Source organism: Myotis yumanensis, unplaced genomic scaffold (assembly GCF_028538775.1).
Source record: "Myotis yumanensis isolate MYYU_CA2020_CCGP unplaced genomic scaffold, mMyoYum1.0.hap1 SCAF_2, whole genome shotgun sequence".
NCBI classification, from domain to species: Eukaryota; Metazoa; Chordata; class Mammalia; order Chiroptera; family Vespertilionidae; genus Myotis; species Myotis yumanensis.
In genome coordinates this window covers 337,607-357,209 of record NW_027223753.1, presented here as the reverse complement: position 1 = coordinate 357,209, position 19,603 = coordinate 337,607, and the positions used below count along the sequence as shown (strand labels likewise).

The 19,603-nt window shown below is 63.8% G+C and overlaps 1 protein-coding gene across 1 annotated transcript; it reads left to right on the top strand.

Moving 5' to 3' along the window:
* Window positions 1-2,925: 2,925 nt before the first annotated feature.
* On the top strand, window positions 2,926-16,036 carry UBE2J2 (ubiquitin conjugating enzyme E2 J2). The gene is made up of 7 exons (XM_070403836.1): window positions 2,926-3,084; window positions 6,885-7,015; window positions 9,678-9,718; window positions 13,842-13,944; window positions 14,036-14,174; window positions 14,768-14,848; window positions 15,412-16,036. Exons 2-7 carry the CDS (start codon window positions 6,885-6,887, stop codon window positions 15,694-15,696), a joined length of 780 nt encoding a protein of 259 aa, XP_070259937.1. The 5' UTR covers window positions 2,926-3,084; the 3' UTR covers window positions 15,697-16,036.
* The last annotated feature ends 3,567 nt before the right edge of the window (window positions 16,037-19,603 follow it).

Genomic DNA, 19,603 nt, shown 5'->3' with positions numbered 1-19,603 from the left:
GGAGGGATGTGGCCCAACACCGGCTGGGCTGCCTCCTATTTATAACAGGCTGCATGGGGAGGTGCTGGGGAGGGGCCAGCTGCCGGGGGCAGCCCTGCCTGCTCTGGACACGGAAGGGGAAGCCTTCGGGGACAGAGGTGGGGTCCCTCCCCTGGGTGAGTGCCTGGGCCCTGACCCCAGCTGGGAATGAGGAGGTTCAGGTTTCTGGGCCTTCATTGGCGTGGGACCCCCTTGGATGCCGGATCTGCACCCCGCTGAGCAGAACTGTTGGTCCTTAAGGTCAGATCTCCCTGAGGCGAGACACCCGCTCTTCCTGCTCCTGCGGACCCTGTGTCCTGGCCCCTCAACTCCCTGCCCCTCAACTCCTCCTGCCCCTCAACTCCTCCTGCCAGGCCGGCCCGGCTCACTCTGCCAGGTCTGAGCACAGGTGTTTGTGGCTAAGGGCTGCTGGGCAGGGGCCTCTGTTCCTGGAATCCAGGTGTCCCCCAGGGCCAGCCAGCCAGCCGCTGGGACGGGCCCTAATTATGGGACCACCTGGGGCCTGGGTGTGGAGATGGCCCTTGGTGTCCCAAGGCAGCTGGCTCAGCCTCCCCGTCCGACACTGAGGCCACCACTGACCACACCACCCACTGGGATGCCACACCCCATACACTGAGACTACACACCGTGTGCACGGACATGCCCTGTTACCCATGAAGGTGACATGCCACGTCATGGCCACACACATGCTAAGACCACACACCACATGCTAACAGCACACACCACATTCATGGCCCAAATGACACCGTCTCGGAGGTTGAAACCCTCGGCCCAAGTGTGGACGTGTGAGGCCAGATGGGGTGCTGCAGGTAGGAGGACCCAATGCCCCACCCCCAGGGGGACCCCCCATCTGTGCTCCCACTGGGGGACCCAACACGACCCCAGGATGACCCAGAGGCCTCACCGCCCCAGATGACCAGAACTGCAGCCTGGGCCCAGGTTTGAGGGGTCAGCTCAGGCCCCACTGCTCCCTCGTCCCCAGGGCAGGCCCTGGGTCCCTGGCACCCCACCCCAAATCAGTGCTGAGGCCTGACAGGCCGTGCTGGGGCCCTTGGCTCTGGGGAGGGGGGAGGTCACCGGCCTCATGGCTTTGGAAGGCGGTGGATGCTACCGGTGACGCCTGGGAGAGGGAAGTCATGCTGGGGGCAGGGCTGGCCCTGGACTCACAGGGTGTGGGTGCGAATCATGACGGTGTCACTGTGATCTTTCCCGAATTACTCAGCCTCGCGGAGCCCATTTCCTCTCTACGTGGAGGTGCCTCTCCCTGTGCAGAGGGGAACCCCCAGCCTCCCCAGAAGGAAAGAGGTGCAGGGAGAGGAGGTGAGCGAGCTGATTCCCACGGCTGAGGGAGGACGAACAGTCCTGGTTCTGCCCAGGGCTCAGGCCAGCCTTGCAGCAGCCGCTCAGGTCCTGCCTCAGGGGCCCTGGATGCACCAGATTCAGGTGAGCTGCCCGCCCGCCCACCCTCTGCCCATGGACAGGGCTGGGCCCGTCGGTGCTTGGTGTCCACCATCCATTGTCCTGTGGTCAGTCAGCCTGCCCCAAGAGCCATGTGGCCCTGCACAGCGATGGCCCCTCTGGATCTGTCCCAGCCGACGACTACCTTCTGCCTCACCGTCCCCAGGCACAACCTGTGGGGGGATCCCCCACCCCCACATGGTCCTCTCCTGGCTGCCCCTTGAGGGGGTGTGGTGGGCAGTGTGCTGGCCTACCTCGCCACCCAGCCCATACCCTGTCCAGGCACCAACCTTCCCCCTGCCACCTGTCTGCCACCCTCCTGCCCCTCTGAACATCCCCCATGGTGGCGAGGGTGCCCTGCGTCTGGGACTCCCCTTCCCTCGACCCACTCACTGGGGTGGCCCAGCTCTGCCTCCCCTCCCCCAGGGCCCGGGAGGGGACCGTGGGAGCGGAAGGGAGCCTCATAGCCTGTCCACGGTGCATAATGACCCTATTCATGGGCCGGGTGGAAACTTCGGTCGGGAAACAGTGGAAGTATTTTTATGAGAACAGCTCTCCCCACGGGCAGGGGCTGGGCAGACGTGCCCACAGCGGACCCCACCTGGCACAGGTTCCTCAGGGGCCAGACGCGGGCACCCAGGCACTGACTCTCAGGGGCCGTGGGCCGGTTTGGGGCACGGATGGGCCAGGGTCCTCCAACGCCTGGCCCTTCTCTGTTAAGTGGGCAGAAGAATTGGGCCCCAGCAGACTGGGAGGAGCCTTTTTTTTTTTTCCTAGATTTTAATATGTGTTTTAAAAATATATACTTTATTGATTTTCTACAGAGAGGAAGGGAGAGGGATAGAGAGAAACATCGACCAGCCGCCTCCTGCACACCCCCTCCTGGGGAGGTGTCCGCAACCAAGGTACATGCCCTTGACCGGAATCGAACCTGGGACCCTTGAGTCCGCAGGCTGACGCTCTATCCACTGAGCCAAACCAGTTAGGGCAAGATTTTAATACGTTTTTATTGATTTTTAGAGAGAGAGGAAGGGAGAGGGATAGACATCGATTAGAAACATCACGCGCAACCCGGGCCCGTGCCCTCACCTGGAATCGAACAGCGACCTCTGGGCCCCTAGGTCGGCGCTCAACCACTGAGCCACACTGGCCGGGCGGGGTGGGGGGGACCCTTGGTCCGATGACGGTCCCGCGGACGGGGCTCTGGCGGAGAGAGGCCGGGAGGGCGACGGCGCCCTGACCGCACCTGCCCCGGGGGTCGGGGGCCACTTGGCGGAGCCGCCGCAGTGCGCACGCGCCGAGTCCCCGCCCCGCCGGGCGGGAGGCAGCAGAGAGACGCGGGCCACGGCCTCCGGGCAGCCTAGAGCGGCCGCCGAGCGAGCCGCGCACCGGAACCGGAAGCGGGGACGGCCCCGCCCCCGGGCGGCCATCTTGGAAGCTGAGGCGGTGGCGGCGGCGCTGCGGCGGGGCGGCGGGCTCGGTCCGGCGGTGCGGCTCTCCGGCGCGGGCCCCCTCTCCGCTCCTGCTCCGGCCTGGACCGCGGCGAGCCTGAGCGCGGCGGCGGCCCACGCGCGGCGGCGGGGAGAGGTGAGCGCGCCGCGGGCCGGCGGCGGGGCCTCGGCCGCGCGTCCCTCCGCGGGAGCCGGGGCGCGGGCGCCGGGGCGCGGGGCCCCTGGGTGCCCACCACCGCCCGACCCGCCGCTCGCGGGGCTCCGCCCGGGGCTTCCGTGCGCGGATCCCGAGGTCGGTTACGGCGGGCGCCCGGGGCTGCCGGCCGGGGTGGTCCTGCGGGAAACTTGGCATTGGGTTGGCCGGCCGCACGGTGGGTCCCTTTCGGAAAGGCACCCGGTCGGCGCGCGCCGGTGGGCCCCGCAGGGCGAGCCGCCGTAGCGCCCGGGGTCGGTGTGTCCGGGATCCGTTGGGGCGGCCACGGGGGGCCGTTCAGCCGCCGCCGCCCTGACGGCGAGAGCCCCACGGCCTCCTGAGCCCCCGGAAGGCGTGTCCCGGGGCCCGGCCCTCGGGCACCTGGCGGCCGTGCGGGCGGGAGAGCGGGAGCGGGACTCGGTCCCGGCGGACCAGTTCCTCGTCTGTGTCAGGTTCGCTTTTCTTTTCGGCGAATGACCGGCGCCGGCCCGGACGCTGGCCCGGCGTCAACTTCTAGTTGCGTTTCCGCTGAAGGCCGCCGGGCCGGTCCCCATTCAGAGCCCGTTCCCCGCCATTCAGCGCGGGCCCGGCACCCAGCGGCCCGGCGGGCGGAGCGCTAACAGGTGCCCGAGCGCGCGGCCGGCCCGGAAAGGCGGTGCCTCCGGCGTCCGGAGAGGGACCCGCGGGCGTCACCCAACGGGAGCGTCCCGTGTGCAGGCTCCGGGCGGGCGGGGTCCCGGTGCCCCGCACCTGCGGTTGACAACCTGCGCGTCTTGGCAGCGCCGTCCGCGGGCAGGTCCGGGTGGTGGCGGAGCGGCCTCCGTCGCCTGGGCTCCCCGCCCGCCGGTGAAGCAATCCCGGTGGCGACCGGAGAGACCTCCCAGTCCTGGGCGCGCAGGTCACGTGCCTGTCCGGCTGTCAGGCCAAGGTCTCATGCCACGTGTCACCTGAGCTGCGTGGACGCGGGCGGGAGGGATGTCCCGGGAGCAGCGGGACTGAGGGACTCGCGTCCTGCAGGTGGTTGCCTGCCTTCAGCTTTTGGCTGTGCTCCTGAGCAACCTGTACTGGGTCGGTCTCTCTCTCTCTCTCTCTCTCTCTCCCTCTCTCCCTCTCTCCCTCTCTCCCTCTCTCCCTCTCTCCCTCTCTCCCTCTCTCCCTCCCTCTCAGAGTGAGAGGCCCAGGCAGCGTGGCTCGGGTTGAGCGTGGACCCAAGAACCTGGAGGTCACGGTCCGATGCCCGGTCGGGGCACACGCCTGGTTTGCGGGCTCCAGCCCTAGTGTGCGGCGTGCAGGAGGCAGCCCGTCAGTGATTCTCTCTCGTCATTGATGTTTCTATTTCTCTCCCTTCCTCTCTGTCTCTTTTTTAAAAACATATTTTTATTGATTTCAGAGATTTTCTTCCTTGTAACGCACCTGACGTGCGCTGTCTGGGGGACTTGGTGTGCGGGAGCCTGAGACGGGCCAGGGTGTGGGAGGGGCTGCGCCTGTTCTGGGGGGACAGTGGGAGATGTCTCCCCGGCAGCCCCTGGAGGTCCTGAGAGCCCTGTCTGCGTGCGGCAAACGGGAGCCCTTCCTTGTGCCCGCTGAGCAGTTGGGTCATAAACGTGACCTGGAAGCTCACGGCTGTGGAAGACACTGGTGCCTGGGCAGGCGTGGCCAGTTGTGCCTGGTGGCCGCCTGTTAACCTGCACGAGTGTCCGGCGCGGCCCCTCCCCGGGTGCAGGCCCGGCTGCACTGGAGCCACCGTGCGTGGTTCTGTGCACACAGCGTGCGGCCTCAGGGCAAACGGGAAGGGAACCGAGCAGACCCTGTGGGGGCTGTGCTTGGTGCCAGGTGCTGGCCCAGGTGAGCCACCTGGCCCCTGGGCATCTCCGGGCAAAGCTTGGGAGCAGCGCCGTGTGGGCAACGCCGCCTTCCAGGCTGGTCTGTGGCTGCGCCTGGCACACAGCTGTCTGCTGGGGCCTGGCGGGCACCTGTGTCGTGTGGAGCTGGGCCGGGGGAGGTCAGTGAAGGAGAGAGAGTGGAGGCGTTGGACTAGGAAATCAGGGAGGCTTTTGAGGGACTGGGCTTTCAAGCTGCACCGGGCAGGGCCAAGGTGAGTTTCTGCCCGGAGACAGGCTCCCGGGCAGCCGTGTGCTCATCAGAAGGGGTTTGGACCCGAGGCGGTTCCGAGGCCTTGGGAGCTGGGGGCTGGGAGGCTGGCTGGTGCTGCTTTTAGAGGGGCTGGCGGGCAGGGGAGGGCTGGCCTGGCGCTTATCTGCTTGGCTGTGGGGGGTCCTCAAGGGCTGTGGTCAGAACTGCGGTGACCAAGTTCGCCTGCCTTAGTGTCCAGGAAGGATTGGAGGCCAGGGTGAGTTGGGGGGAAAGGGGAAGGGAGGGAAGCAGGGTTCTGAGGGTGAGGGACCTCAGGCAGCAGCAGGGGTGGGTGATGGTGCGTGCAGAGGACCCCTGGGGGCGCCCTGCTGGAGGCCCTGGGTGCGGGGCGAGCACACCAAGCTGGTTGTGGTCTGTGGGGCTGGTGCTCTGGGGAGGGTTCGAGCTCTGATGAGGTGATGCGGAAGTGGAGGCAGGAGGGACGGAAGGAGCAAGCCCATGGCTGACCCTAGGGAACACATGTGCGGAGGCTGGAAGGGCAGGTGTGGTGGGGGTGGGTGACCTCAGGTTTGTAGGGACGGGGAGGCCCGGTGGGGAGAGAGCCCGGCCACCGCTGTCGGTGCTGTGGCAGGTGAGTTGGAACACCGGGCGGCAGAGGCGGTGGAGTGGGGTGAGCGGGAGGGCAGGCTCCTCCTCCGCTGCCCACATCCACTCTGCCACCCCGAGGCCGGTGCTCCCTCCTTCCTGCCCCGCACACCCTGTGTCCCTGCTGTCGGTCACACTCTGGACCAGCGGCTTTCACACTTCATTTTTAGCAGCATGACTTTCTGCCTTTCCACTGACGTTATGAGAAACTCTAGTAGATGAAGCAGTTGGGTTGGAGCTGTTCTGGTGCCTGTGAGCGTGGGGCGCCCTGTCTCCCCATCTCTGGGGCACAGCTGTGGTGTCCCAGGGCTCCCTGCCCCGGGCCATCTCTTGTCTTGAGTGACTGCTTCCCTCCTGGTCCCCAGCCTTTGGTGCTGCCCTGCACGTCCCGCCTGTCCCACGCTGCCCCGTCCATCCTGACGCACCTTAACGCTTGGGCCTGAGACCCTCTGGAGCGTGCTTGGCGGCCTGGCCTTGCCTCCCTGGAAGCCTTGTTCGCCACCATCTCTGCTCCTGACGCCGTGACCCGCGCCGTCCTGGGCACAGTGCTTCCTCAGGCCTCTGCTCTGCCCAGCACATGCATCTGAGTCTTTCACGGGTCCCGTCTCTCCAGAACCAGAGAGGCTCGTTGCTCCTCTGTTGCCCGTGCTGGGGGTGCTAAGGGGGGTTTTGCAGGGGCTGGTGGGTGCGCCCTGAGTGCTGTGTTGTCATGGAGCACAGAGCTGAGTGATGTGTGCAGTGACCCGGGTCCGGTCCGGCTTCAGACACCCACCCATGGCTGCTTGGAATTAGAGCATCTGAGGTTGCTAAGTGAACGTTGTGGCAGGGCAGGTGGAACGGGGGACTGTGTGGCCCACGGTGTTGGGGTGGGTGAGTCGGGACAGCTGCAGCCTTGGAGCTGGGGCCGTGTGAGATGTGCACGAGTGGTGGCTGCTGGGCTTTGGGCAGAGGCACCGTGGGCTGTGTCCTTGTCCCAGGTGAAGACACGTGTTTACTTTCCACAGATGAGCAGCAACAGCAATAAGAGAGCTCCAACCACAGCCACCCAGCGACTGAAACAGGACTACCTTCGGATCAAGAAAGACCCAGTGCCTTACATCTGTGCCGAGCCCCTCCCTTCCAATATTCTTGAATGGTAAGGCCCTGCGGTCAGTCACCCTCCCTGACGCCCAGGTTCCCGCCGTGGGTGGGGGGCTTGGGACACCACCGGAGCTCGGAAAGGGGCTCCTGCGCCCATCGGGAGGCCTGCAGACACTCCTCGTGGCAGCAGCTGGGACATAGCAGGTTGTCCTGGACCCCTGCCGCGGGGGTTGGAAGGGTCCTCCCGGGAGAGGACTGCGTCTGGGAGCCCACGGGGCTCTGGCGTAGCCCACAGCTGCTGGGGGAGTTCCTCTCTCCTGTCTCCTCTGTCCTGTGCTCCTGGCTGTGGAGGAGCCTGCTCTGCTCGGGGGAGCGGGACAGAGGGGCGGGCCCTGCACTGGCCTGCAGGTGCCGTGGGCTGTGTGCCTCTGCACACACTTTCCTCGGAATCCTTCCTCGTGTGAAAGTGGGTCAGGAGGCTGCACGCCTCTACGAAAGGCTGCCCTTCGCAGGGTGGCTGGGGATTTTGAGAAATGAGGTGTAGGGCTAAATACTAAGAAGCGTTTTCTCTTTGTTTGAAGAGTATTTTACATTTTAATCTTAAAAAGGAACTAAATTTTTTTTAAAAAAAATCCAGAGGAAAGAGATTTAACTAAGTTAAAAACAAGTATTTTCCAAGTGGGCGGTTTATAAAGTTATTGATTTCAGAGAGAAAGGGAGCGGGAGAAAGAGATAGAAACATCAGTGTTGAGAGAGAATCATTGATCGGCTGCCTCTTGCACACCCCCCACTGGGGATCGAGCCCGCAACCCGGGCATGTGCCCATGACCGGAGTCGAACCCGGGACCCTTCAGTCCACAAGCCGCACTCTATCCACTGAGACACACCGGCCAAGGCCCAACTGGGCACTTTGGCTCAGTAGTTAGACTGTTGCCTGTGGACTGAAGGGTTGTGGGTTCGGTTCCTGGTCAAGGGCTTTACCTTGGTTGCAGGTTCAATCCCTGGCCCATGCAGGAGGCAACCAGTCGATATGTCTCTCTTGCATCCATGTTTCTCTCTTTTTCTCTTCCCTCCTCCCTCCCTTTCACTCTCTGAAAATCAGTGGGAAAAATATCCTTGGGTGAGGATTAAAGAAAAAAAAAAGTATTTTCCAGATGGAACAGGTGTCCGGGGATCTGGGCCCACCTTCCTTGGCTTACAGATGAGGGGGCGCCGGCAGGTGGGGTGGAGGGTTCTCAGGGTGATGGCCTCAGCGTGAGTGGGGTGGCAGTGTCCCAGCAGGGCTCTCCCTGCCCCCAAATAATGGCAAAAAACAAGTGTGGCCCCCAGGACACAGCAGATGCAGGGACCCCTCCCCCCATTGAGTCAGGGTCCCCAGAGTCAATCATTTGCTAAGAGGACCCACTGTTACGGTTTATTACAGTGAAAAAGCACAGGGCAGAGTCCATAGGAGAGCAGGCACAGCTTCCCATCCCCGTGGACTCATGGACACTCTCCACCCACGCCCAGTGTTTCCAGCTGGGGGGGTCTCATGGGCACCTCTGCCTGGCACCCCCAGAGTCCCAGGCTGCAGGCCTCTCTCAGCTTATCCCGCCCAGGCGTGGGAAGACCGCAGTGGTGGCCCCTCGGCAGACAACAGCAGCACTTCCTGGATGAGGCTTGTCCGTCCTCTGAGCTGGTGCTGCCCTGGCTTCCCTGCACCCAGTGCTGTGGGCTCTCCCAGTACCCAGTGCTGTGGGCTCTCCCAGTACCCAGTGCTGTGGGCTCTCCCTGCACTTGCTTCTCTCTCTCCCTGTGCTCAGCTTGGCCAGGAACTGGAGCAGCGACAAATTAAGGCCACACTCCTGGACGTGTCAACGTGTCATGTGTTTAGCTTTGAGGGCTTTTCCTGGTCTGCTGACGTGGGATCACAGTGTGAGTGTGTGTGTGTGTGTGTGTGTGTGTGAGTGTGTGTGTGTGTGTGAGTGTGTGTGTGTGTGTGTGTGTGTGTGTGTGATATCATATCAGCCAGGAGATAGCAGGTGTCTGATGGTGGTGGTGACAGGCTGTGTGTGGAGGTGGGAGGAGGTGGTTGGAGGCAGGTCTGTCTGCTCTGGTGTTTCTGCTTATCTTACCTCCACTTTCTCCTTCGTGCTTCTCTGCTGTCTGAGCGTCTTCAGTCCAAACCCCTCTGGTGTGAGCTGAAGCCTCCCCATGGGTGTGGGGAGTGGACGTGTGCGCAGCCCGGGCTCCAGGTGCAGGCGGTGGTGACAGCAGGGCTGTCCCGTGGCTTCTGCTCGAGGCAGCTCCTCTGCGATGGAGTCTGGTTCTCGGGGTACGTGGGCCCTGAGCAGAGCCGGCTCCTGAGCGGCTGTCCCGTCTCGTCTTCTGCGGGGATGACGGCACCCGAGGAACACGGACCTTCAGTGGTGCTCACGGAGGCTGGAAATTACGTTTTTAAAAGTGTCAGTTGACGTTAATGGTCAGAGGATTAATCTCACGTTGTATTGTGGAGGCAAAGTGCTTTGTGGAAACCTAGAAGATGGGTGACTGAGGGCCGGCAGCCCCAGAGCCTGGGGGCCTCGCAGGGCTTCGCTGGTCGGCCCCTGACCTTCAGTGTCACTGATGGATTGCCTGTGGGTGTCTGGTTTGGTGGCCCTGCAAACCCTGGCCTTGGAGTGACTCAGAATGGGGGGAGTTGGGCACCCCAAAGCCAGCTAATTTTCTCTCTCCCTCAGGCACTATGTGGTCCGAGGCCCTGAGATGACTCCTTACGAAGGTAAGTCGAGCCGCTGCTGGAGCTGGAGAAGGGGAGTGCGGCTTTGCGCAGCCCTTGCTGCCAGTGCCCTTTCCTGTAAACGGCCCTCTTTCCACGTGGGACTCGTTGGGAGCTCATGCTCGTGTTTCTCCGGGTCCTGGGGCGTTTGCTCAGAGTGTGGTTTTGTGCGTGTCTCAGGGACCATGTCCCCGGGGCCGTCCGTCTGTCCGTGGTGGGTGGTGCCCACGCTCCGGGGTCAGCGGGGTCAGGGCCAGGTGAACAGCTTGCCTGGTTCTCTTGCTGTTTCTGAAGGAGGTGTTGTTAAGGGGAAGACAGGTGTATTGGCCGCTCTCTCTGGCCAGTCCTGGGGCTCAGGGGTGGCCCCTTGTGTGGACAGGGCACTGAGGCGTAGGGAGGCCCTGGGACCTGCCTGGTCAGCAGGGCCTGCCTCTCTCCTGGCTCCTGCTGGTGCCATCAGGGTGCCGGTGTCACTTACAGCGCAGACCTTGCAGCTGTCGGCCGTGTGTGGGAACATCAGCCTGAGTCTAGGGCACGGCTGTGCCCAGGTGGGCAGAGCGTTCGCTTTCTCACCGTTAGGTCCTGGCTGGAGCACCGTGTGGGGTTTGTATAAGATTCCACTCGAGAAGAGTGCTGTAGAGAAGGTCTGAGCATGCTGGCGTCAGGCGTGGGCAGCTGAGCGGGAGGGAGGCTCTCTACGGCCCAGGGTCCCCTTCTGGGAGGGTTTGCCCAGGAAACGTGTCCAGAAGCAGACCTGTGGGGTGGGCGTGTTCCTGGGCTTACGTGGGGGACATCCCAGTGCCCAGCAGCGGTGCGGGCTCACTGATGGCCTGCCAGGTGGGGCTCCTAGAACTCTGGAAGGATGGGCTTCAGAGCAGTGCCAGGCCGCGTGAAGATGCTGATTAAACCCGTGTGTGTTTTTTTTTTTTTTTAATCATTTTTATTTCTTAAAGTATTACAAAGAGTATTACATATGTCTCCTTTTTTCCCCCACTTGACATTCCCCCGGCCCCTACCCCCCGCCCCCCCCCCGCCCCGTGTCTTGTGTCCATTGGTTAATCTTATATGCATGCATATAAGTCCTTCAGTTGGTCTCTTAATCCCCCCCCCAACCCTCCCCAGGCTTCCCACTGTAGTTTAACATTCTGTTCAATGTTGCTCTGCTTCTGTATCTATCCCTGTTCATCAGTCCATACTGGTCCCCTTTATTTGTCCCAGCCTCACTGGAGTAGTCTCAACCTCACCAGGGCCGTTTCAACCTCACCGGGGCCGTCCCTACCTCACGGGGGCCGTTTCAACCTCACCGGGGCCGTCCCTACCTCACGGGGGCCGTTTCAACCTCACCGGGGTCATCCCTACCTCACCGGGGCCGTTTCAACCTGACCGGGGTTGTCCCTACCTCACGGGGGCCGTTTCAACCTCACCGGGGTCGTCCCTACCACACCGGGGCCGTTTCAACCTGACCTGACCGGGGTTGTCCCTACCCGTGTGTGTTTTTAACGAGCTTGGCTAGAATGAGCTGCCAATCCCCTCAGCTCAGCTCAGCACAGGGCTGCCCTCTGCTGACCGCTCTCAGTAGGGTCACCATGGGACCAGCGAGTTGCTGCCTCAGTCCGTCCGTCCGTCCGGGAGGGACAGCTGTCTGGGCTCTGAGTCGGGCCTTTGTGGCCCCTGAGGGGGTGACTGTCCTTCCCTTGCTCCTCCTCTGGCTCCTGGGCGTCTGACCGTGCTCCCCGTCTCCCGTGCTCCCCGTCTCCCGTGCTCCTCTCCCATGTCTACGCCGTCCCTGTCTCGGGCCCCACTGTCCTGCTCTCTCTGGGCACAGCCAGCCTGCGGTCGACACCTGTGTGCCTGTGGCTGGTGCTGCCACAGAATCCGGGCTGGTCTGCAGACCTCACCCCTCCCGTCAAACCCAGACACACAAGCTTATTCTCAAGTTTTTACTCTGAAACTTACACGGAAGGCAAGGGACCTTGAGGGTAGATAGCTCACAATTTTAAAAAGAATAAAGTGGGAGGAGCCCCTCTGCCCGATGACTTGTGTCTGGAGGGAGAGGCGTGGGGACAGGCCTGGGTGGGGCCACAGGAGTCTGCGAGTCGAAGCTGCCCCCACAGTCTCCCTCACTGTGGCTCGGTCGCCCTCGACCCTGGAATGCAGGGTGCAAGCTGCTGGCACGGGTCCACGTCTGGCACCCTACTTGCCCCTTCCCGCCTGGAGGACCCTCTCAGGCTCCCCTCAGCCCAGGCTCTCCCGGAGTTCCCTCTGTGGTGTGGACTGTGTGTGGAGGCTCAGGGGTTACCGTGTGCATCGGGCCGTGGGCTGTCCCCTCCCTGCGCGGCTGCACGGCGCTGGAGCCGCCCGAGCCCTGGCCTCTGAGGACAGCGGTGTGGCCAGCTCTCACTGGGGGTTCTCAGGGCCTGGGCTGCTCTGGTCTCTCCGTGGGCGAGGGGGTGGGCGATGGGGAGGAGCTGGCCGGTGTGTGTGCTCAGAGGTCAGTGTTCTTGGCAGGCCCCTCGCAGCAAGGCAGGCCCCTCACGCCCCCCACTGCGCTCACAGGGCGCTGTCCTCGCCGTTCAGGTCGCTTCCCGAGGGGGGACAGGGCTTCCTAGTGGGTGTGAATGTGAGTGCCGTGTCGAGCCCTGCCTGGTGGGCGGCCGTGTCTGCCTGTGGAGCAGGCCCCACAGATGGCCCTCGGGAGGGAAGGACAGTCGCGTGAGGCGGCCGGGGCCCTGCAGCCAGACAGGGCGGTGCAGGCCTGACCCAAGCCGGCCTTGGGGCAGAGCCCTTAGCTGTTTGGGATGGCGTGTGCCAGGCCTTGGGGCGGGACCGTGCCTGGGTGTGAGGACAGGCAGCGCTCCTCACACCACAGTGAACGTGCACGTGCACACGCGCACACACCCCAGTCTGGGTGTGAGGACCACAGTGAACGTGCACACGCACATGTGCACACACATCCCCGGTCTGGGTGTGAGGACAGGCAGCGCTCCTCACACCACAGTGAACGTGCACACGCACACGCGCACACACATCCCCGGTCTGGGTGTGAGGACAGGCAGCGCTCCTCACACCACAGTGAATGTGCACACGCACACGCAAACACACCCCCAGTCTGGGTGGGCCCAGGCTCTGCGTTTCCAGCAGGCTCTTGGGGGCTGCCCTAGAGTGAGGGTGAGGCCTCGGGGGATGGACGGGTGGACCTTGAGCTGCGTGGGGGGGTGGAGGCGGTGAGGCCAGCCAAGTGCCGGCTCTGGACCCACTGGAGGGGGGCTGGCAGGGTTTGCTGACAGAGTGGGAGTGGTGGGGGCAGGGGACCCAGGTTTTAGTCTGAACAGCTGAGAGATGGGGTTGCTGTTTGAGGAAAGGAGCAGAAGTCTGTCTGGGACTTTTCTGGGGTTTGGAGAGGGGTCCAGGGTCCAGGCAGAGGTGCCAGTTGGAGGGAGAGCTGTCAGGGTCTCCCCGTGTCACATGAGTCAGGTGAGGGCCCAGGAGTGCGGGTCGGGAGAGCGCCAGAGAGCTGGGCGCTGCACCTCGGGAGAGGAGAGGGGGGGGGCCTGTGGAGGCGGGGGGGCTCGAGGAGGCAGGGTCAGGCGTGGTCTCACCCCATGCTGTGGGGAGGCCGGGTGACCTCGACGCCAGGTCTTGGGGGGGCCATGATGGAATGTGATCTGGGGAGATGGCAGCCTGGACATGCTCCCAGGGACAAGATGGGGGCAGGTGGCCTGAATTGGACGGTGTGGGGGTCAGAGTTTGTTTTCTGTTGTTGTTCAGGCGGAAGGGAGGGTGGGCTTGCCTGCTGCAGAGTGCAGTTTGGTGGAGGAGGAACGGGTGGGTGGGGAGGGGACTGGAGAGGTGACCTCAGCAGACACACCGTGGGTGGGTGCAGGGGGCGAGGGGCATGCGGGAGCCGTGGGGCTGGCCGCCTGTGTTCTAGGGATGGTCAGCAGGTGGGCACCGCTGGGGGCCTGTGAGCAGGTGGGTGGGTGGGTGCAGGTGGGGCCTGTGAGAGGGTGGGTGGGTGGGAGGGAGCAGGTGGGGGCTGTGAGCAGGTGGGTGGGGGGGGTGGGTGCAAGCGAAGACGAGGAGGTGCTCTGTAGACCATGACCCGTCTTTCTCTGTTTCTATGCAGGTGGCTATTACCATGGAAAACTAATTTTTCCCAGAGAATTTCCCTTTAAACCTCCTAGTATTTATATGATAACCCCCAATGGGAGATTTAAGTGCAATACGAGGTAAGGCGCCCTGCCCTGCCCCGCTCTGCCCTGCTGCGGAGGCGCGACCGCGGCCGTGGCGAGCGCTCTGTTGAGGGCCCCTGTTTTGCAGGCTGTGTCTCTCCATCACGGACTTCCACCCAGACACCTGGAACCCGGCCTGGTCCGTCTCCACCATCCTGACGGGGCTGCTGAGCTTCATGGTGGAGAAGGGCCCCACCCTGGGCAGCATAGAGACCTCGGACTTCACGGTGAGGGGGGAGGGTGAGGGGCAAGGGGCGAGGGCCTGGTGGGGGTTCCGCGCATGTCCCTGCTCCCCAAGCACCGTGGACCCTGGGCCCTGGAGTACCCTGTTTTCGGTCGAGCTTCCTGCAGACCCTGAGGGTGTCGCATGCAGTCACAGCGCCTACGCGTCTTGTTGACTGTTTTTTTGTTTTGTTTTCTAAATATATTTTTATTGATTTCAGAGAAGGAGAGGGAGAGAGAGATGGAAACATCAGTGAGAGAAAACCATTCATTGGCTGCCTCCTGCACGCCCCCTACTGGGGATCGAGCCTGCAACTCGGGCAGGTCGTGCCCTTGACTGGAATCAAACCCGGGACCTTCAGTCCGCAGGCTGATGCTCTATCCACTGAGCAACACCGGCCAGGGCTGTTGCCTGGTTTTTATTTCTCTCTGTCTGGATAAGCCTTCGGACTGTAAATTAGCTGACTGTGGACAACAGCTTGTCGGGTGTGTCCAGCAACGTGAGGGCAGCAGCCCTTGACTAAAATCACCTGCTTTTGGGATGTTAGGGGATTGAAGTTAACCTTTGGGTTGACATTTCCCTTCTCTTTCTTCCTAGAAAAGACAACTGGCTGCACAGAGTTTAGTGTTTAACTTAAAAGACAAAGTCTTCTGTGAGTTGTTTCCTGAAGTTGTGGAGGTGAGCGTGGCAGTCGTTGTCAGCTTTGCTTCCCTGGGTTCGGGATTCAGTTGTTTCCAGAAAAACCGTGTGCTCCTGCACATCCCAGCTGCAGGCGGGAGCACGAGGGAGCTCAGAGCACTGCTTCCGGGGCAGCAGGCCTGCCCCTCAGGCGCCGGGACCGCAGGGATGGGAGGGCAGAGTTGGGGAGCGGCCAGGGGCCCGGGGCCTGGGTGTGGAGCTGGCCAGCTGAGCACCAGCGTGGGATGCCAGGGTCTTGGGGCCAGGAGTGGGGAGGGCCCTGCGTGAGAGCTGGGAATGCTCCCTGGTCCTGGTGGCTGTGAGTGGAAGGCTGGGCTGCATTCGGCTCAGGCCACAGGGACCAGGTCACTCGGCCTGGCTCAGTCCTGGGCCCTGAGGAGCAGGTTGGGTGATTGTCAAGTCACTGGCCCCCACGTCTGTAACGGGGTGGGCGCCAGGATTGAACCCACAGCCACCACCGTCTCGGTCTCCACGGGGGCCAGGGCCCTCCTGGCCGACAGGAGCCGGTCTGCTCAGACCCCCTTTGTCTCCTCTTCTCTCAGGAGATCAAACAGAAGCAAAAAGCACAGGACGAGCTCAGCAGCAGACCCCAGGCGCTGCCCTTACCAGACGTGGTTCCCGACGGGGACACGCACCACGGCCAGCACGGGCTGCAGCTCCTCAACGGGCACGCGCCGGGGGCCGGGCCCCACCTCGCGGGCTTCCAGCAGGCCAACCGGCACCACGGACTCCTGGGCGGCGCCCTGGCGAACTTGTTTGTTATAGTTGGGTTTGCAGCCTTTGCCTACACGGTCAAGTATGTGCTGAGAAGCATAGCACAGGAGTGAGCTGCACGCCGGACGCAGAGGTGGTCGAGAGCGAGGGACGGCCGAGCCTGACGCTGGCTGGCTGGACGCGCCATCCGCACAGGGTGGACCCGCCCGACGCCTGGGGTTAGCTTTTTAAAAACCATTAAGAGGAAAACAAAAACCAGAGTGAGGGGCTTGGACTGGAGCGTAGACACGAGTCCCGCCCACGCGCCCGGTCTCGGCTGTGGAGCTCGGGTGGCGGAGGGGCCTCACGCTGTGGTTCTGTACCTCATCTCCTGCATTGTCCTTGGACATGTTTTAGTAAACCTGTTTTTCATTTTATAGATTTGATCACTTAAAATATAAAACTCAATGCCTACGAAGTGCTCTGCGTGCATTCTTGGTCCCTGGGCTCTGACCCACCGGGTGGGGCCGGGCCAGCTGCCCAGAGACAGTCTGCGGCCGGAGCCGGCTGTGTTCACTCAGAGGAGCCGCAGAGCCTCTCACTGTGACCACAAGGTGTCGCCTTGTACTCGAAGCGGCAGGGAACCCAGGGCAGAGCTGCCGTCCTGCGGCCTCGGCTGCCTCCTGGCTCCTGGTGCCCAGAGCCCTTGCTCTGAACTCCTGGGGTCCGGGTGGCCCAGGAGCCCCTCCCACGCTGTGGGCTCTGCACCTGGGAGCTCCCTCACACTTGGTCCAAACCTTGGGCTGACCCAATTCTAGGTCCCCGCCCCCTTCACTGCGGATCCTCCGGGTACGGCCCTTGCTGGAAGTCGCACGGGCACGGGCATCACGGAAGGAAGGGGCAGAGCCTGCGGGCCTTGCCTCAGTTTGGGACTGACGGGCCTGGACCTCCTCCGTCTGCATCTGTGCTGACTGGTTCCCGGGACCACGGGTGACACTGAGCCGCTCCAGAACCACGGGGGACGTGCACTCACCTTAGGCTGTTCGATCCGCGTGTTTTAAATCGCCCTGCAGTCGGCCGCTGTGTGTGTAACCCACTCTTGTGAAAAGCTCTCGTCTGTTCCTAAAGGTTTTGCCGTTTGTGTCTGTGCGGGTGGAAGTGCACCTGCTGGCCTGTGGCTGGGCTATGGGCATGGCCCTGCGGCTGCAGCAGAGGCCATGTCCTGACAGTGGACGCTGGTGGGAAGGCCACGCTGCTGGACCCGCCCTCCATCCACAGCCGCTCGAGGGCGCGTCGGGGTCAGTGCCTGTTCCACACTCGAGATTCCTGAGGCTCACGGGCGGCGGACTGCCCAGCAGACAGCACTCCTTCCTTTCTGTGAGGCCCTCGGCCGGGTGGGTTGGCCCTGTGCCCCGGTCAGTGGTCAGTGGTGCCTCCGGCCCAGCGGTCTGACCCTCAGTGTCCAGCCCTGGGTCTGGTGTGCAGTCCCTGCTGGCGGGCAGTTGCCTGTCCTCAGACTCGTCTTTGGACCTCGTGTCCCCGCCCGTCGGCAGAGCCCAACCTCATCGCACAGCCGACAGCTCCTCGAGGGAGCAAAGCCTGAAGAACCGAAACTGCATGGAGCTGTGAGGCGTCTTCGTGGGAAGCGAGGCCTTGGAGAAAAGTGCTTCCCGCGTCTCTCCCTGAGGCTGACTCCCTGAGGTCTCGGTCTGAGGCTGGAGTGACCCCTGCTCCCAGGGACAGGCGGACGGCCCGCTGTGGAGGCTGTGCCCGGGGCTCCTGTCCTCCCCAGGCGTCAGGGTGTCCAGGGTCGGGCTGGGCTGGGAGCTGGGTGGGTGAGGACACCAGCAGTGGCCTGAGTGTCGCCTGGGGGTGGGGGGCAGCTGGTGGCTGTGGCAGGAAGGCCTGGCAACTCGGCAGCTCCCTCTGGCCCTTTTCCAGGTGGCGCCAGTGCTGGGGGCTGGAAGGACCCTCCACGTGGGGGACAGGCACCCTCAATCCCCAGCTCGAGGGCCCAGCGCCCCCACTGCTGAGCTGGTCTGGCCAACACCCACGGATCAGGGAGGGCGCCCTGCTCCCAGCTTGTGAAGGGCCTGGAGCCAAGAGTTGGACCCAGGGCTCCGGTGGGCGGGGCCTGTTTGAGGCCCAGCCTCTCGCCCTCACCACGTGGCTCCCTGTCCAGCAGCAGAGCCGCCCGCATGGGTTGCTGGTCCAGTACAGGTTCATTGCCAATCGTACCGCTGACACGCAGGCTCCGAAGGATCAGGCCCCAGGGACGAAGGTGCCCAGCCTCCGGGGAGGGGTCTCCTGGGCCACCTTTCCTGACCCCGTGCTGGTGCCGCCCACATTTGGGGTGTAGCTGGGCGGGGCCCCAGGGCCCTTCTCCATACCCAGGCGTCTGAGCTGGACACGAGGGAGCTGAGGCTTCAGTGGTGCGCTCGGGGGTCACAGAACCTGCGCTGCACCCGGCCGGCGCGGCTCAGTGGTTGAGTGTTGACTATGAACCAGGAGGTCACGGTTCGACTCCCGGTCAGACACCGGCCCGAGTTGTGGGCTGGATCCCCAGTGTGGGGCGTGCAGGAGGCACAGTCAGTGATTCTCCCCCATCGTGGATCTTATCCCCATATCCCTCTCCCTTCCCCTCTGACGTCAGTAAGAAATAGATTTTAAAAAGAAAAAGGACCCGGCTGTTGTCCAGGTGTGACCACCTCTGCCCCAGCAGGAGGGAGACGGTGCCCCTGGGCAGAGGCTTCGCATCTTCCCGGCAGCTTGTCCCTGGCATGGCCCGGCCTGGCGCTGACCATGGGCGTGGCCAGGGCTGACCATGGGCCCAGCCTGGCGCTGACCGTGGGCCCTGCCTGGGCTGACCGTGGGCCCTGCCTGGGCTGACCGTGGGCGTGGCCTGGGCTGACCGTGGACCCGGCCTGGCGCTGACCATGGGCGTGGCCGGGGCTGGGGTCTCTGCTGGGCTGCCTCCCTGGCTCCTGGCAGATGACTGGAAGTTGAGGGTCCGGGAGGGCCTCTGCTGTTCCCGGGCCCCGTGTGCTCCACCTTCCTCAGGGCTGCACTCAGTGGCTGGGGCCAGCCGGGCTCTGACCATTGGTCTACACCACCTGATGGACAGCTGCCAGTGGGGTCCAGGCTCAGGCTTCCAGGCCCCCTGGCCGCCACTGTGCAGTGACAGCCCCAGGGAGGGCCTGTGACCCTGAACTGGCCCCGGCTTCCTGCCTGCTCCTGGGGTAGTGAGGGAAGGACCCAGGCCCCCTTGTCCTCCCCGCTCCCAGGTGCTCAGGTGCAGCTGGAGGGAATTGCTCTCTCCTGGCCGAGGGCTGTGGAGGCGAGGGGCTGTTCTGGCAGGTGCTGACCACGGGGCCTGGCCGGGGACTCCTCTCCCGCCTCCCCTGGCTCCAGGCCAAGCTGCTCCTGGGGGAGAGCAGGGTGAGGGCAGACCTTTGGGCAGAAAGGATTGGCTCTGAGCCCCAAGAAGAGGAGGGGCCACTGGTCACACCTTGAGGTCAGCCAGCCCCTCCCTGCTGGAGAAGCAGCACCCAGGGTCATAGGGTCATAGGGCATCAAGGCTGCATAAGGCCAGGGCCGGTGGGTCAGCGCCCTGCTTCCCGGGTCCTGCCTCTCCCTGGGGCACCACCAGGACCCAGCAGGGCCAGAGCACCTCGCAGAGCCTGCCTGAGGGGTCGGAGGAAGGGCCTACCGGGCTGTGAGCTGGGGCGGGGTGTCTCCACCCTGGGCTCCTCGCCCCGCCCTGAAGAGGTGGCTGTGAGGGGCCAGCAGCTTAGCTCCGTGGGGGGCAGGGCGGATCCTTGTTAACGGTTCCCAGGGTGAGTCCGCCTCCTGGGAAGGGGGTGCAGGCTGTTTCCAAAGCGCGTGGGAGGGTCTGGGGAGGCGGGAGCCACCGGCGCGTGGTCAGGGGGGTGCCCGACCCGTCCACGCCCAGGGCCGGCTGGGAGCCTGCTGACGGATCACCATGTGAGCCCTCCCCCTGGAGCCCGCGAGCTGGGGAGGAGGGAGGGTTTATTTGGCGGC

Bases quoted from the DNA above. Each gene is read 5' to 3' on its own strand.
- UBE2J2 (XM_070403836.1), top strand. From the start codon at position 6,885: ATGAGCAGCAACAGCAATAAGAGAGCTCCAACCACAGCCACCCAGCGA. The intron at 9,719-13,841 runs GTAAGTCGAGCC...GTTTCTATGCAG, and splicing joins TGAGATGACTCCTTACGAAG to GTGGCTATTACCATGGAAAA. The intron at 14,175-14,767 runs GTGAGGGGGGAG...CTTTCTTCCTAG, and splicing joins TAGAGACCTCGGACTTCACG to AAAAGACAACTGGCTGCACA.